The sequence below is a fragment of the Condylura cristata genome, unplaced genomic scaffold, assembly GCF_000260355.1.
Source record: "Condylura cristata isolate star-nosed mole 26May11 unplaced genomic scaffold, ConCri1.0 scaffold00041, whole genome shotgun sequence".
Taxonomy (NCBI): domain Eukaryota; kingdom Metazoa; phylum Chordata; class Mammalia; order Eulipotyphla; family Talpidae; genus Condylura; species Condylura cristata.
In genome coordinates, this window is record NW_004567142.1 from 6,056,156 (window position 1) to 6,070,853 (window position 14,698).

At 64.3% G+C, this 14,698-nt stretch overlaps 1 protein-coding gene across 1 annotated transcript in view; it reads left to right on the forward strand.

The window, feature by feature from the left end:
- Positions 1 to 14,698, forward strand: part of PPP2R1A (protein phosphatase 2, regulatory subunit A, alpha) — an 18,251-nt gene that overhangs the window by 2,289 nt on the left and 1,264 nt on the right. Inside the window, exons 2-13 of the mRNA XM_004694060.2 lie at positions 5,268 to 5,358; positions 6,835 to 6,935; positions 8,062 to 8,294; positions 8,943 to 9,090; positions 9,173 to 9,328; positions 10,619 to 10,733; positions 10,834 to 10,904; positions 11,288 to 11,422; positions 12,059 to 12,232; positions 12,401 to 12,461; positions 12,887 to 13,041; positions 13,766 to 13,908. Of these exons, the coding sequence (XP_004694117.2) occupies positions 5,268 to 5,358; positions 6,835 to 6,935; positions 8,062 to 8,294; positions 8,943 to 9,090; positions 9,173 to 9,328; positions 10,619 to 10,733; positions 10,834 to 10,904; positions 11,288 to 11,422; positions 12,059 to 12,232; positions 12,401 to 12,461; positions 12,887 to 13,041; positions 13,766 to 13,908 (1,583 nt within the window). The remainder of the gene's footprint in view (positions 1 to 5,267; positions 5,359 to 6,834; positions 6,936 to 8,061; positions 8,295 to 8,942; positions 9,091 to 9,172; positions 9,329 to 10,618; positions 10,734 to 10,833; positions 10,905 to 11,287; positions 11,423 to 12,058; positions 12,233 to 12,400; positions 12,462 to 12,886; positions 13,042 to 13,765; positions 13,909 to 14,698) is intronic.

Below are 14,698 nucleotides of genomic sequence, written 5' to 3' on the forward strand. Positions count from 1 at the left end.
AGGCCAGGAAGGTGACACTGGTGTGATGCTGTTGACAGAAGTGGAACATCACGGCTGACTGCCTTGGTATCTGAGATGCAGGAAGGAAGCAACACTGTTGTGATAGTGAGTCAGTAGGCATCTGGGCCTCTGCTCAGCCACGGCCCTGATACACCTGGCCTCAATACACCTGGCCCCTGGAGCGAGGGCGGGCAGTAAACAAGTCTAGAGGTGTGCTGGGTTCGAGGGGATAGTGCGGAGGACAACATGGGAGGGAGGGATTTATTTATGCATACAGAACTGGGGTACAGGGCAGAGGTGTGGGAGGGGTGAGAGGACTGCCCAGAGACAGCCACTGAAACGCTGCTGAGGGGTCAGCAGGGACACAGAGGTCTGCTGCGCCCTGTGGGTCCCCACCTGGCCGGGGATGGAACTCCTGCTGCAGTGGCTGCTGATGGCTTCGTAGTGCTGCGCCTTAACCCCTTGCGCCACCTGGGAGCCCCAGAGAGGGAGGTGATTTAAAGAGCGGGCTGGGAAGGCTTGCGGAGGCCATGATGGCAAAGAGCCTGAGGAGGCAAGGGTGGGACCCTGAACAGTGGGCTTGGGCGCCTGGCAAGCGAAGCTGAGCGGGGAGGCTGCTCCGAGGCTCAGAGTGGAGTGTGAGACCCGAAGGAGGTGGGGAAGGCCCTTCCTTGAAGAGAGGCCCATGGTCAGGGCAGTGGTCAGCCAGGGTGAGGCCATTAGCTGCCAGGGAACTGCGCCTGGCCTCCACAGGTGAGGTGAAAGCACAGCACGCGGGGCAGCCCCACAGATGTGTAAGCCTTTGGGGGACCCTGGGAAGAATCGCCGAAGCCAGCTTCCCAGGAACTGAGGCAAGTTCAGTGGCCCAGAGAGTGTTAGTCTGTGAGCTGACGTTCTCGGAGTTGCACTCGGAGGTCGCGCTGGACTGAAGTCAGGTGCTGGCAGGTTTCTGTTCTTTCTAGATTCTTGAAGGGAGAAGCAGTTCCTGTCCTTTTCCTGCTTCTAGACGCCCGCATTCCTTGGATGTGACCCCGGCCCAGGGTTCCTCGTGGTCACGCCTCCCTCTCACCAGCCGGAAGGGTCCCTGATTAAGGGTCCTTGGGACTCGGTTGGAGCCGCGGAAATCCAGGCTCCTCTCCCCATCCACTGAAGCGAGACCATGTCTGCTGAGTTCCTTTGACTCTGTGCTCACAGGTTCCGGGGTGTGGACATCTGTGGGGGGCTTGTATTTGAGATGGGGGGGTAGGTCATAGGAGGTGGAGGTGGGAAGTGACTTGGCCATTTCCGGGTCATTTCGTTTTTCCTTTTCATTACTTTCATTTCCAATGCTTTGAGGTCTCAAGGGAAGCTGCTCTTTCAGCTGATATTTTAGGGGAGCCGAGGCGGGCTAGGGGCTGCGGGAGGCTGACGGGAGGAGCAGTGTAAAGGCAGGTGGATGGAGAAGAGTTAAGCCGGAGTGGGAGGACTCAGCTGTGGAGGGAAGCGCTAAGGAAGCCTTCTCCGTGGTGACACTCAGAGAAGGGGAGGGAGGAGCAGGCTGTTCCCTGGACTAGCTTCCTGGGAGCAAGCGCACAGGCCCTGTGGCACGCTGCAGGAGGGGCTCTGGGGACAGCAGAAAGGCCAGTTGGGAGGTGAAGGTGAGGTGGGCCTGTCTTGAAAGCTCTGGCGAGCTGCCACTTAAGCCAGGATTCACACAGCCACTGGTGGCTCTGAGTGTTACTGAAGACCCAGTTGGCTCCATTTGTTTCTTGCTGTCCTGCTGCGCAGGCAGCAGAGCCGAGTATTGGTGACATATGACACTGGGCTGCCTAGACGGGCCTGAACACTTAGCTCCTGGCCCTCACAGCACTGAGAGGGCCAACCTTGCACTCAGCCATCTCTGAGTGCAAATCCTACACCCCAGCTGCGCCTTGGGGCACCTCCCCGCTCACAGGTGAGGTGACCTTGCTGGAGTTGCGCTGTGGGAGGAAGCCATCCCTGCACACGGCTGTGGGGCACTCGTGGAGTGAGATGGGCTGGAGGTAGAAGGCCCGTTTCAGATGCCACCGTGGAGAGACTCAGCGGTCTCAGCGAAGCGTCCCACCGTGTCGGGGTGACGTTCTGACAGCTCGAGTTCAGACTGTTCCAAGTACTCTCACATGCTGCTTGTTCCTTTCTTTAATGGAGCTAGAAAATGTTCCTTGCTATGGCTTGCGTTTGCGTTAGTTTCCACCCGAGGGTGCTGCTTCTAGATCATGCTCTGGCCTCGCATGGAGAACCTGCGTTCTGAAACGCTTCCCGTTAATGAGGAAGGGTGAGAAGTCACTCGCTCCCTGTCACACGCCTCGTAAGTGGGGAAGCTAGGAGTTAGCTTAGGGCGCTAGGTTGCGGGGTGCACACTTGGGGGCTGCCCTGCGGGATGGTCCGAGCCTGGAGCTGACGAGGGGAGGAGGCCGAGCCTGGGGTGTCATCCTGGTGTGACAGCCCTCCTGGCCTGACAGTCTTGTTGAATGGAAAGGGGGGAGAAGACGCACCCAGCGGGCGCTGCGGGTGAACGTGACTGATCTGCTGAAGACGGGGTGGCCGCTCCCACGGCCCTGTGCAGGGCAGACACTTGTGCTACATCCAGCCGTCACTCTTCGTAGGAGCCCAGGGCCTGCTGAGACTGAGCTGGGCACAAAGGTTGCCTTCCGAGAATTTAGAAAACAGCGGTCTCGGGCCCTGCCAGCACTCGGGGACCCACACTTTCCTGTGCCCCAGCTGCTTCCTGGCATGGGCACAGAGATGGCCCCGCCTCCTCAGTCTGCCCTGAGAATACAGGTGAGCACACTTGTGCAGTAGTACCTGGCTTTGCCTCGATGCCCGGAAAGCACACACTAAAGCACAGCTGGGTTTTATACACTTAAAAGTCGTCCTTATGACTTTTACTGTGCCCAGCGCTGTGTTGGGACAAGAGGAGCAGCCAACACGAGTGCTTGCTGTGTGCCAGACAGCTTCCGTTCTTAGCGGAGCATCCCAGCGATTCTGGGAGGCAGGAGCTGCTGCAGCACCTTGCAGTTGAGGGACCCGAGCACATGTCCATTCATTATGTCTAAAAATTTCAAATGTTTTCCAACTCACAATTCCCAAAATAGACGGGAAAGTTGTAGCATAGTCATACAGTGGAATATTACTCAGCAGTCAAAAAGACAAACACACCATTTGTGGCAACATGGATGGAGCTGGAAGGGATGGTGCTAGCTGAAACTAGAAGGAAAAGAGAAATACTGGCTGTCTCACTTAGTGTCGAATAGAGGAACCAAACAGAAGGTCCAGAAAAAGTCAGAGCTGGCATGGAACTGAGGGCCGTTCCTAGTGAGCAGGGAAGTGAGGAGTGAAGGATGTGTGGGGGGAGTTGCTTCACTGGGACAGTGAGGAGGGGAACAGTGTCTGAGGCCGAGGAAGCAAGTGCAGACCTGGGTTGAGTGTGGGTGGCTTTTATTTACTGTCAGGAGACCCTTGTCACTGGCCCCCAGGGAGCAAGTGCAGGGAAAATGAGACGAGCGGTAGACAGGCCGCAAGGCCTAGGGCCTTGGATAGCCCCTGGCTGGGGAGAGAAGGTCGACTCAGGTCGGCTGTAGCTATTCCTTGCGGGGCAGTGTTCCTGTCAGAGGCTGGGCTGTGTCTGAGGGCTGCTAGCTATGGAGGGCCTGGGGGTGACAGGCACACTCGCGGGCCCGGTGCAGGCGGGTCTCTTGTGGCCATGATCTCATCGGGACAGCAGCGCTGCCATACTGTGCCGGTGACCGCTCTGTCAGACCCAGCGGGCCGCCCTCAGCAAGTGAGGGTTTGTTTTCCGTCTCACAGGTTCGGTGGTGCGAGGCCTCGCAGACTCTCGGAGTCTGTCATGGTGCAGGCCCGCCTTGCCGCCTCGGGCTTGCTGCTGCGCCCGCCCCTGCTGCGGAGCTGACAGGCAGGGAGGCTCTTTCCTTCTCCCTGAATTTCTCTGCCCACTGGCTATGCCTGTCTAGAGCTAGGTCAAGTGTTGAGTTTTGCTTTAAACTTTTTTTTTGCTACTGAGTTTTGCTGCAAGTAATAGGAAACTTTAAAGGGCTTAAAGTTTACTGAAAATAAAAAGTCTAGTGGGCGCCCGAGCCAGCAGGCCACTCCAGTGGGTGCGCCCCAGGCTCCGACACACTGCCTGCCTGCCTGCCTGGCCTCCATCCGCCCTCCCCGACCCATGGTTACCTCAAGGCCCCCGAGATGGTTGCAAAAGCCCAGCCACTGTAGCCCCATTCCAGACAGGAAGAAAGGTATGACCCCGTCTCCCCTTAAGGACACTTGTAGAAGTCACCCGCTGACCAGATGTTAAGTCCCTGTCACTTCCAGGTGCAGGGGCGCCTCGGGGTTGGGTGGGTGCTGAGCACCTCTGAAACTAGGGGTTCCTGGCCAGAAGGTAGCCGGTGCAGGGGCACTCAGGGCGGGGCCCGCCGGGAATTCAGGGAAGGCCCTGCTTCAGGTGGGAGAAGGAACGCCTTGCTGTCCGCTGACCCCTCAGCTCAGCCCTCGCGGGGCTCCTTGGTCACGCAGTCACGAGCGCCCGACGGTCGGCGTGTCTCTCCAGGGGCAGCGGCTGCGAGCACGTCTTGTGCCCCTTGCAGCACCTCTTTCAAAGTTGCTCGTTGTCAGACCTGCTAAGGGAGTTGGTGGTGGACCCAGCCCCCCAAGTTGAAAGCCCGGAAGTCCTCAGCCAAGCGCCGGTGGCCGGGCTGCAGTTCTGAGCCTGCCACTGCGGCCCCTGAGGTTCCTTGGCCCTTGAGCCATTGTTTTCTGTCGTCAGAAGGCCGCATCCTGAATTTGCCTTGCGAGTGGTGGTGGGGTTCAGTGAGGTGAGGCGGGGGGCCCTAGCTCCGACCCGCCACGGTGCTGCCACGGAGACGCCGGCGGCTGCTCTGCTGACTGGGAGGCCGGGAGAGGCTGAGCGCGGGCAGTGCCCAGCTGCCCCTCCGCCTGGTGGGTGCCCGGACGGGCCGTGGGCGGGGCTGCAGGTGCAGGGCTCCTGGCACCGCCGCCTCGGGCTTGCGGGTCGCTGCTGGAACCGAGACCCCGACCGCTGCCGCCCCGCAGCGTAGAGTCCTCAGAGCTGCCGTGCCCTGGGGGCCCCGGGGGGGACCGCATCACTTCCTGCCTGCTGCCAGCTGTTTGGCGAGTCTGTGCGATCTGGGGGCTCCGGAGTGTGGCTGGGTCCAGCGCCGTCCCTCTCCACTCTGGACTTGCTCACCTCTCGCTCACTGTCTTTTGTCTCGTAGCTTCGCCTCAACAGCATCAAGAAGCTGTCCACCATTGCCCTGGCCCTCGGGGTGGAAAGGACCCGCAGCGAGCTCCTGCCCTTCCTCACAGGTCGGTGCCCCAGGGGCGGGTGGGGCCATGCGCCTCCTGCACCGGAGCAGCCTCCCTGGGGTTTCTCCATCGTTGCCTTTGTCTGTGGGTCCAGAGCCGGGCGGGCTGGCAGCGGCTGCAGTCCGGGCAGGATGGGGCCTGGAGCAGGCCCACTGAGGCGCACCTCCCGCACTGAAGCTGGGGTTTGGGGTGACCCTGCACTGGGCTGTTCTCGTGGTTTGCACCTACAAAGTGGGCGGTGGTCATGTAGCAGTGTGGACATGAGCCTGGACCAGCCACACGGATGGACACGCACTGCACGCCCAGCATGTGCGAGGTGGGCCCACTGCGTCCTGGTAACGTGGGTGCGGCGAGTGGGCCTCTCCACTGTCATCCCAGTCAGCCTGCGACTCGCCTCTGGTGCTCAGACTCCTGCCCAGGTCAGGCTGCGAGGCAACGAGGGGTCGGGGCTGGGCCGTTTGCCTACTCCCGAGCTCTGACCCCTCAGCGCTGGCCTGGACTCGTCCCACAGACTGGTCTGTGCGTCTGTGCTGCTTGCAGGCCCAGGCTCTGCTGCTTTGTCACCGACTTGGCGCCTCCATCCGCCTGGGCCGGCGGTCGAGGAACCTGGGGTGCGGGTGACAGTGCCCCGCGCGGGAGCCGCCGCGGAGAGCCGCAGCGCGCTGCCGAGTGAGGCCTGCAGGCTGGTGTCTGACTCAGCCTGCCCGCGGGACGGCAGTCCTGTGCCCGCCTCGTCACCATTTGCTCCCCTGTGGGGGGCGGCCAGAGGCGCTGTCCCTGTGCTGCCCCGCCTGGCGTGGGCCGGCAGGGAGGAGGTGTGGCTGGCCCTTCCGCTGGGGACATCGCTCACACCCAGTGGCCAAGCTGGCCCCAGGGCAGCAGGGATTGGGCCTTGCCTAAGCTTCTGAGTTGGAGTCCCGACAGCTTCCTCGGCCTTGGGAGGAGAGCAGAGCGTCGAGGAGAAGGGCTCCGGGGCTGGGCCCCAGGGTGGGGCTGTGCTCTGCACCCCTGCTTTCTCTCAGCGGCCTGGGAGGGCTGCTTCAGTCAGGGCCTGGGCACAGAGGGCCAGTCCTGGACTCGGGGTCATGGCCTGTTGTGGGGTCTCTATTGGTGGTGATGTGGGTGGGGTGTAAGCCCGCCCAGAGACCTGACTGGCTCGGGGGCATCCTGGAGGCTTCCAGGAAGTGGTAGCTGAGCTGAGGCTCAAGGCCCAGTGCAGGCTGTCTTCTCAGAGCAAAGAAAAGAGCAGACAGCCCATTGCTGAGGGGAGATGGCACCCCAGCAGCCTCGAGCCCTCACGATGGCCCTCGCTGAGGTGCCGCACGGCCTCCCAGGCGCTTACTGGCGGGTCCGTCATCCCGCCCAGCCTGAACGGTGATCTCTGCCAGCCCAGGGGGAGGTGGGCAGGCTGAATGCTGGCAATCTGGGAGGCGCCTCTCTTTGGGGCGACCGTGACCCAGCCTGTCTTGTCCACAGACACCATCTACGATGAGGATGAGGTCCTCTTGGCCCTGGCCGAGCAGCTGGGGGCCTTCACCACCCTGGTGGGCGGCCCCGAGTACGTGCACTGCCTGCTGGTGAGTCCGGGGGGCAGGGAGGCCCTATGCGCCCCTGGGGCAGGGCGGGGAGGGGACCGAGGTCACCTCCTGGGAGACGGCCTCGGGCCTTCTGGGCATGCAGCAAGTCAGCCGTGTCAGTGCTCTCGCCTCCCCTGCCAGTCACAGGCCCGGCACCCGCCTGGCCGTGCCAGCTCTACCTGCACCCCACTTGCAGCTGGGGAGTCATGCTGGGCGCCACACTTCATTTGCCGTGTGACTTGCCTCTCTGCTCCACCCTCCCGCCTGTGGAGCGAGCGGGGTCCAGCCTTCCCGCAGTGGCTAGGAGCCCGGGGCGCGCCAGGCCCGAGGCCCTCGCTGAGCACGGCTGCCCCCCCTCAGGGCTTGTCGCCCTCCACGAGCGCTGGATGAAGCCTCTCTCCAGCCACAGGCGGCGTTGGTCCTCCATGTGGGGGGGCGGTGTTCTTGACACCCCAGCCCCATGCCGCTGCCACCGGGGCCCTGGGCTGGGGCACAGAGGTGGTCAGGGGCTCCCAGGCTGCTGGCCGGAGGAGCCCGCGCAGGCGCCTTTCCTCGGGGGGGAGAGCCCTGGAGGCACCTTGATTTTCCCAGTTCTTGGGACGCAGCTCCCGGCCCGCCTCGGTCCCCGCAGACATGCTGGGTTCCCTGCTCCCGGGGCCGCCTTTCCTGTGGTGGCGCCTGCGTGCACAGCCTGCACAGCTTTGCGGTGGGCTTGCCCCTCTGGGGTGTTGTTGGCGGGGCTGCTTCCAGCGGTGGCCGCCTGGGCGCGGCATGTAGGGTCCCAGACAGCCTCAGGTCCCAGGAATGTGAGAGTTGCCATGAAGCCGTGGCGCCTCGGCTTCTCTGCGCGGATGTGATGGTGGTTTCCACTGAGGCCGAGTGCGTGTGACCTGGCACAGCCGGGCTGTGTAACGGGGGCAGGGCGAGGCGCGGCCGACCTGCAGGGCCTCTGCGGCCCCGGCACTGGCCAGCTTTGCTGAGGAGACTGTAGCCTCCAGCAACTTCTCAAGCTCCTCTCAGGACGGCTAAATGGGCTGTCCGGGGAGGGCATGCGCAAGGAAAGCTGGGGGGCTCCTCGGAGGAGGCGCCCCGGAGCGTGAGTGGTGACCGGCGTTGTGTGCTGCAGCCGCCCCTGGAGTCGCTGGCCACAGTGGAAGAGACAGTGGTGCGGGACAAGGCCGTGGAGTCCCTGCGGGCCATCTCGCACGAGCACTCGCCCTCCGACCTCGAGGCCCACTTCGTGCCGCTGGTGAAGCGGCTGGCGGGCGGCGACTGGTTCACCTCCCGCACGTCGGCCTGCGGCCTCTTCTCTGTCTGCTACCCCCGCGTGTCCAGTGCTGTCAAGGCCGAGCTGCGACAGTGAGTCCCGGCTCTGGTCCCTGAGTGGTCTTGGCCCCCAGCCTCCCCTCCAGTTAGGGGTCCCCTGAGTCCCCCGCCCTGGCGGACTGGCCTGGTGTCAACCTGGCTGGCTCACGTAGGGCGTGGAGTTGACTGCTCCCTCCTTGGGGCTGTGAGGGTGTAACGGAGGCTCCCTGCCGAGGGGGTTGGGGGGCGCAGGTCCCTAGAAGTGCAGTGGCTCCTCCGCCAGCCCCCCTTTGGCAAGACGCCCCCAGTTTCTTGTAGGTGCGAATTGCCTTGCAGAGAAAGAATGAAAACATTTGCAGTGGATTAAAGCTTCCCGTTGACACACCATCTTTCCCTCTGGGCTTTGTCCCCCTCCCGCGGCACAGCCACGCGGGCTCTCCTGCCAGCCTGGCTCCTGCTGCCCTCGGCTGGGAGGCACCTGAGCGGGTGCTGACCAGCGGCCTCCACCCAGGCTGGGTGCCCGCCTCGCCGAGGGGCCATCCACGCCCTGCTCACTGGGGCTTGGCACGCACGGCCTCCTTTAAGCCTCACGGTGACCCTGGGGTGGGGCGACTTCGTATCAGCTCTGTTTGTAGCCTGGGGAGATCCTTGCTCACTGCCGTGGAGCCCCAGAGAGCCTCCTTCTGTGCCCCCTCCCACCAGGTACTTCCGGAACCTGTGCTCAGATGACACCCCCATGGTGCGGCGGGCCGCAGCCTCCAAGCTGGGGGAGTTCGCCAAGGTGCTGGAGCTGGACAACGTCAAGAGCGAGATCATCCCCATGTTCTCCAACCTGGCCTCCGACGAGCAGGTGGGCTGCGGCCCTCCCCTCCCTGTGCTGGGCCCCGCGTCCCCGAGGGAGGGGCCGCTGCTCACCGGGCCTGTGCCCCCAGGACTCAGTGCGGCTGCTGGCAGTGGAGGCATGCGTGAACATCGCCCAGCTCCTGCCCCAGGAGGACCTGGAGGCCCTGGTGATGCCCACCTTGCGCCAGGCTGCAGAGGACAAGTCCTGGCGCGTCCGATACATGGTGGCCGACAAGTTCACAGAGGTGAGTCCGCTGACAGCCTGTTGCAGTGGAGGAGACAGGCCCTGAAGGGGCGGCGGTCAGCCCAGTGGAGGCATGGGGCCGTGAGCAGCGGGTCTCTGAGGGTGCGTGCCACCGAGGTCTGGGCTGAGGGCGAATGTCGTGGGCAGCGCGTGTCCCAGCCGGAGCAGCTGCCCCTTCAGGAGGGCAGGAGTGCGCTGGTGTGTGGAGTGGCCACAGGAAGGAGCCTTACTCCCCGCTGTTCTGGAGGCGAGAAGGCAAAAACAGGTCTGAGCAAATGGCCCCCCCGCCCCCCTCCTGAGTTGTCGACGCGTCTCCTCCCCGTCCTGACGAGGTCTTGGTGCTCGTCTCCTCCTTGGGGTTCACTGGTGATCTGGGTCAACCTCCCTGGTGACTTTTCCCCCAGTCACCTCTTCAGTCATGCCTAGGGTACTGGGGTGAGGACTGCATGGATTTGGGGGTGGAGTAGGGACCCTCTTCAGTCTGTGGCTGTTTGCTAGGAAGACCTCGGGGCCCCAGACGGCTGCCCAGGACCCCTGTGCCCCGTGGGAACGTCGGCTTCGCCCGGCCCGGCCTTGGGGCATCAGGCCCACACACTGGGCTTCGGAGTGGGAGCCCCCCGGCGGGGCTGCTGGGCAGCGGCAGTGCCCGGCCGCAGGAGACCGAGCATCTGTCGCCTCTGCCCAGGCCGGTTGCGCCTCACTAGGTCTTCACGCGTGGGTCCCTGCTCAGCCGCCAGCGCCCCTCGTCCTGCCAGGTCTTCTAGAGCCGGCTCTGGTGGAGCCCCGGCCTCCCCGCCCGCTGCCTGGAGACAACTGGGCCTGCCGGCCTTCTTCCCGTTAGTCTGTTTTACTGTAGTCACAGAAGTCACACTCACTCTGGTAACCCTTACCATACAGACGCACATAACGCAAAAGGTTGGCAGGTCTCGGGTTGGGTCACTGCGAACCCTAGCTGGCCTGGTCAGCAAGGCCATCTCCACTTCTACTGCAGACCACCGCGCTGTGTGGCCGGCACCCTCAGGCGCCTCGCTGTACCTGTCCTGGTCACAGGAACACAGCCAGGCGCTCAGGCCGTCCCCTGCTCCGGCCCTGAAGTGCTCAGCGCCAGCCGGCCCTGCCCAGCGAGGACAGTGGGGCACGGAGGCTCTGAGCCTGGGCCTTGGCGCGGGGTCGATCCCACTGCAAAGGCCGAGTTTCGGGCCAGCGTCGGAGCCCGTGACTTGGAGTTTGGTCTCCAAGGAACTTGGAGTTCCTCTCGACCTTCTCATCTCTCTTGTCTTCCCACCTGCAGCTCCAGAAAGCAGTGGGGCCCGAGATCACCAAAACAGACCTGGTCCCCGCCTTCCAGAACCTGATGAAGGACTGTGAGGCCGAGGTGAGGGCCGCAGCCTCCCACAAGGTCAAAGGTTGGTGCTGGCGGCCAGAACACAGCGAATGGGTGGGTGTCTGGGCAGTCACAGCAGCAGGCATGGGGTCTCACCTCCTCCTGGCCCGTCTCTGCCCCAGAATTCTGTGAAAACCTCTCAGCCGACTGTCGGGAGAATGTGATCATGACCCAGATCTTGCCCTGCATCAAGGTAATGGGGCGTTGGGCAGAGCAACAGCAGCCCCGCGTCTGCTGAAAAGAAGGGGTGGAGGTGGGCGTGGGCGGTCAGCCACAGGCCTCCGAGTGCCCAGCCTTCCGGGACGAGATGGTCTTGGGTTTGAAGCCGTAGGACCAGGCATGGGGGTGAAGTCTGAGACTCAGGACTGAGCGTGCAGGCAGGCGCACTTCCTTCCCGGGGAGCTTTGGGGTGGGTGCTGGGGGCAGGGCGGTGTTGCTGGAAGCAGGCTGGACCCTCAGAGCCCAGCTCCCCTGGGCGCTGACCTGCGGGCGGGCCAAGCCAGCCGTCCTGGGAGCTGCCAAGGCGTTGGCGTCCACCGGCGTCCGACCCCAGCGGCCCCCTTCCCCCCCCCCCAGGAGCTGGTGTCAGATGCCAACCAGCACGTCAAGTCAGCCCTGGCATCGGTCATCATGGGCCTCTCCCCCATCCTGGGCAAGGACAACACCATCGAGCACCTGCTGCCCCTCTTCCTGGCTCAGCTGAAGGACGAGGTAGGCTGCCCTGTCAGGCCCCCCGCGGCGCTGCGCCCTTCCGCTGACACCTGGGCCCCCACGTGCTGCGCGCCGTGGCAGGTGGGCCCACGCTTGTGTCTTCGCCCACTGGAGTCGTTTTGCCTGGCTGCCCTGTGCTGGTGCTGTCCTGGGCGTTAGGGACACCCGAGAACAAGCGGACGGGTTTGGTCCTCGAGATGGGGCTGAGGGGTTCCGTGGTCCAGCAGGCATCATGTGCGTCGGGGGGGTGTGGTGTGCGCTCAGCTTCAGGCCAGCGCTGCACCGCAGACCCCAGAGCCACGGGCTGTCGAGAGCCCTCTCCTCACGGCAGCCCAGGGGTGCCTGGGCCTGCGCTGGGGCTGGCTCCTGCTGGCGGCAGCGCCCGCGGTCTCAGTTCTCCCAGCTCTGGGCACAGCGCCGGCCTCGTCCTCCCAGCCAGACCCAAGGAGGGTGCCCCCACCCCGAGCTCCCCCCTCCAGGGTTGGTCACATGACCACGCCTGTGTTCAGTGTGGGAGAAGCTCGGGCCGTGGTGCCTGGGGGTGGGGGCCCAGGACGGGGGGGCAGACGGCGAGCGTGCTCCTGCCCGACCTGGGTCGCCGAGTGCTGGCCCTTCAGATCCCCACGCCCCCCGCAGTGCCCGGAGGTGCGGCTCAACATCATCTCCAACCTGGACTGCGTGAACGAGGTGATCGGCATCCGGCAGCTGTCGCAGTCGCTGCTCCCCGCCATAGTGGAGCTGGCCGAGGACGCCAAGTGGCGGGTGCGGCTGGCCATCATCGAGTACATGCCCCTGCTGGCCGGTCAGCTGGTGAGCGCGGGGGGCTGCGAGCGTGCGTGCGGTGACTGGCTGGGGGGCTGTGTGGGAGGGGCGGGGAACAGGGCCTGGGAAACAGTGGTGCTGAAGGAGGAAGTGGGAGGAGAGCCCCCTGGGGTAGCTGGGCGCCCCTAGAAACTCCTCCCTGGTTCTCTCCTGCAGGGGGTGGAGTTCTTTGATGAGAAGCTCAACTCCTTGTGCATGGCCTGGCTGGTGGATCATGGTGAGTGCCCCGGCGGCGGGAGGGCGGAGCTCCCCGCCCTCTAGCGCCTTGGGAACGTGCAGCCGGGGGATGAAGCGGGGCCCGACGCCGCCTCCGGCTGGGTGCAACAGGCCCGGCTCAGCGATGAGCTCACCGTCATGCTGAGTCGCGGGCCTTGTCAGCTGTCTCCTTAGCAGACAGGCCTGTGGTTTCGTGGAGTGGGGTCAAGTGGATGGGGAGTCAGTGCCAGGTGCCCTGCCAAGCAGAGTCAGGGGCTTCTGGAGTCCCCAGCTCCTCTGGAACGAGCCAGTGTCCATGTGGGATGTCAAGGAGACACTCACGGGGAGCCCCCGTGGGGTTCGCTGGCCTGGCCCAGGGCCGTGGCAGGTGCCGAGGGTACATGCGGCCCCACTGCGTCGCCTTCACACCCTCCTCCCTCCCCGCAGTCTACGCCATCCGCGAGGCGGCCACCAGCAACCTGAAGAAGCTGGTGGAGAAGTTTGGGAAGGAGTGGGCCCACGCCACTATCATCCCCAAAGTCTTGGCCATGTCTGGGGACCCCAACTACCTGCATCGCATGACCACACTCTTCTGCATCAACGTGAGCAGCCCGCCGGCCCCTGGGAAACAGCCCCCGGGAGAGGGGGGTGGCGGAGAGACCGGCCGAGGAGCAGGACGTTGTGGGCCGTGGGGTCGCAGGCCGCACCCCTGGGGACTCAGGCCCAGCGGTCGGTGCTGTCAGCTCATTGGGCTCTGGGGGTGCTGCCTGTGTGGCGGGGACCCAGGGCTGAGGAGAAGCAATGGCACGGGGTGCCTGCTCCCACGTGCGGCGCGTGTGTTTGTGGGTGACAGCCGAGCGAGCAGGCCTGCGTGCCGAGCTCGCGCTCTGCGATGCCAGCTGCAGCCGTGGTGGGTGAGCCGGGAGGTCCTGCGGCTGCCTGACCTGGAATCTGGCCGTTGCAGTGCTGCTGCCCCATGCAGCGAGGGTCAGCCTGCTTCTGGGACAGTGAATGTCACGTGCCCGAATGTGCCTGTTAGCCCCTTGAAATGCTCCTGTGACTGAAAGTTAAAGGACAGCATTTAAAATCCAGTGTAGCTGAGAGCTCTGATCCGTGCTGCCCAGGCCCCGCGGGGACGCTGGGGAGCGGGAGCTAAGTCCCACCCCCCAAAGGTGAAGGGAGGGCTGTGGACGGGCGGGGGCGGGGACAGGCAGACGTGCCTTGGGGTGGTGCTGCGGGGGGCGGGGCTCAGTGCCCTGCCTGAGTGGCCCCGCCTCCCCGCAGGCCTGAGGGCGGGTGGTCACCGTGTGCTGCCCCGGCCCCCAGGTGCTCTCCGAGGTCTGCGGGCAGGACATCACCACCAAGCACATGCTGCCCACTGTCCTGCGAATGGCCGGGGACCCTGTCGCCAACGTCCGCTTTAACGTGGCCAAGTCCCTGCAGAAGATCGGGCCCATCCTGGACAACAGGTGAGGGCGGACCGTCGCTTTCAGCAGGCCCCGTCTGCGCTTCGCCAGAGGCCTCGGGGTGAGGCTGGCACTGCCCTGGGCCTGCGGGTGCTTGTGGCCTCCTCCAGGCCTTGGTGCCTGAGCTCGGGTTGGGGAGGCCGCGAGGCTGCCCTCACGCTGGGGAGTGCTCGGAGGTGGCGTGTGCGCACAGGCTCGTGTGTGTGATTCGCGAGTGCACAGTCACCGACCGCCCCGGGTAAGTGGAGTGAGAACCCTCACCTCTAGTGAGAGCCATAAAGTTTGCTTTGAGAAATGAAAGCTGCGTGGTATTGCCGGATGGCTGAAGACCAGCCCGGCGCGGCAGGTTCCTTAATGGAAACTGCAAGCTGAGTCTGGAATGAACATGACGTGCAAAGGTCCGAAGCAGCTAAGATGGCTCTGAAGAGCGAAGGAAGACTTTCGCCACTGGTGCTGCGGCGAGAGGAAAGTGGGTGCCGGCCCGACAGAGCCAGCTGACGCGGGGGGCAAGAAATGGGCCCCGTCTGCAGCCAGAGTCCGCAGAGTGGGGAGGTCTGCGTCCTCAGAGGCACGAGCCTCCCGCCTCGGGCACGGACACAGCGGGGGTGAGAGAACAGGGACAGTTCTAGAAGGAAATGCGGGAAGGTGCGCTCAGATTTACAGTGGACACAGCCACCAGGGCGCCCAGTTGGTTTTCAGAACACCGAAGACCTTCGTCCGGAGACCGTGCTGGAGAGTGGCCCGGCCCAGGAGCGCAGGCCGTGCTCCCGCCTGAGGCTCTCGCGGCCGCCGC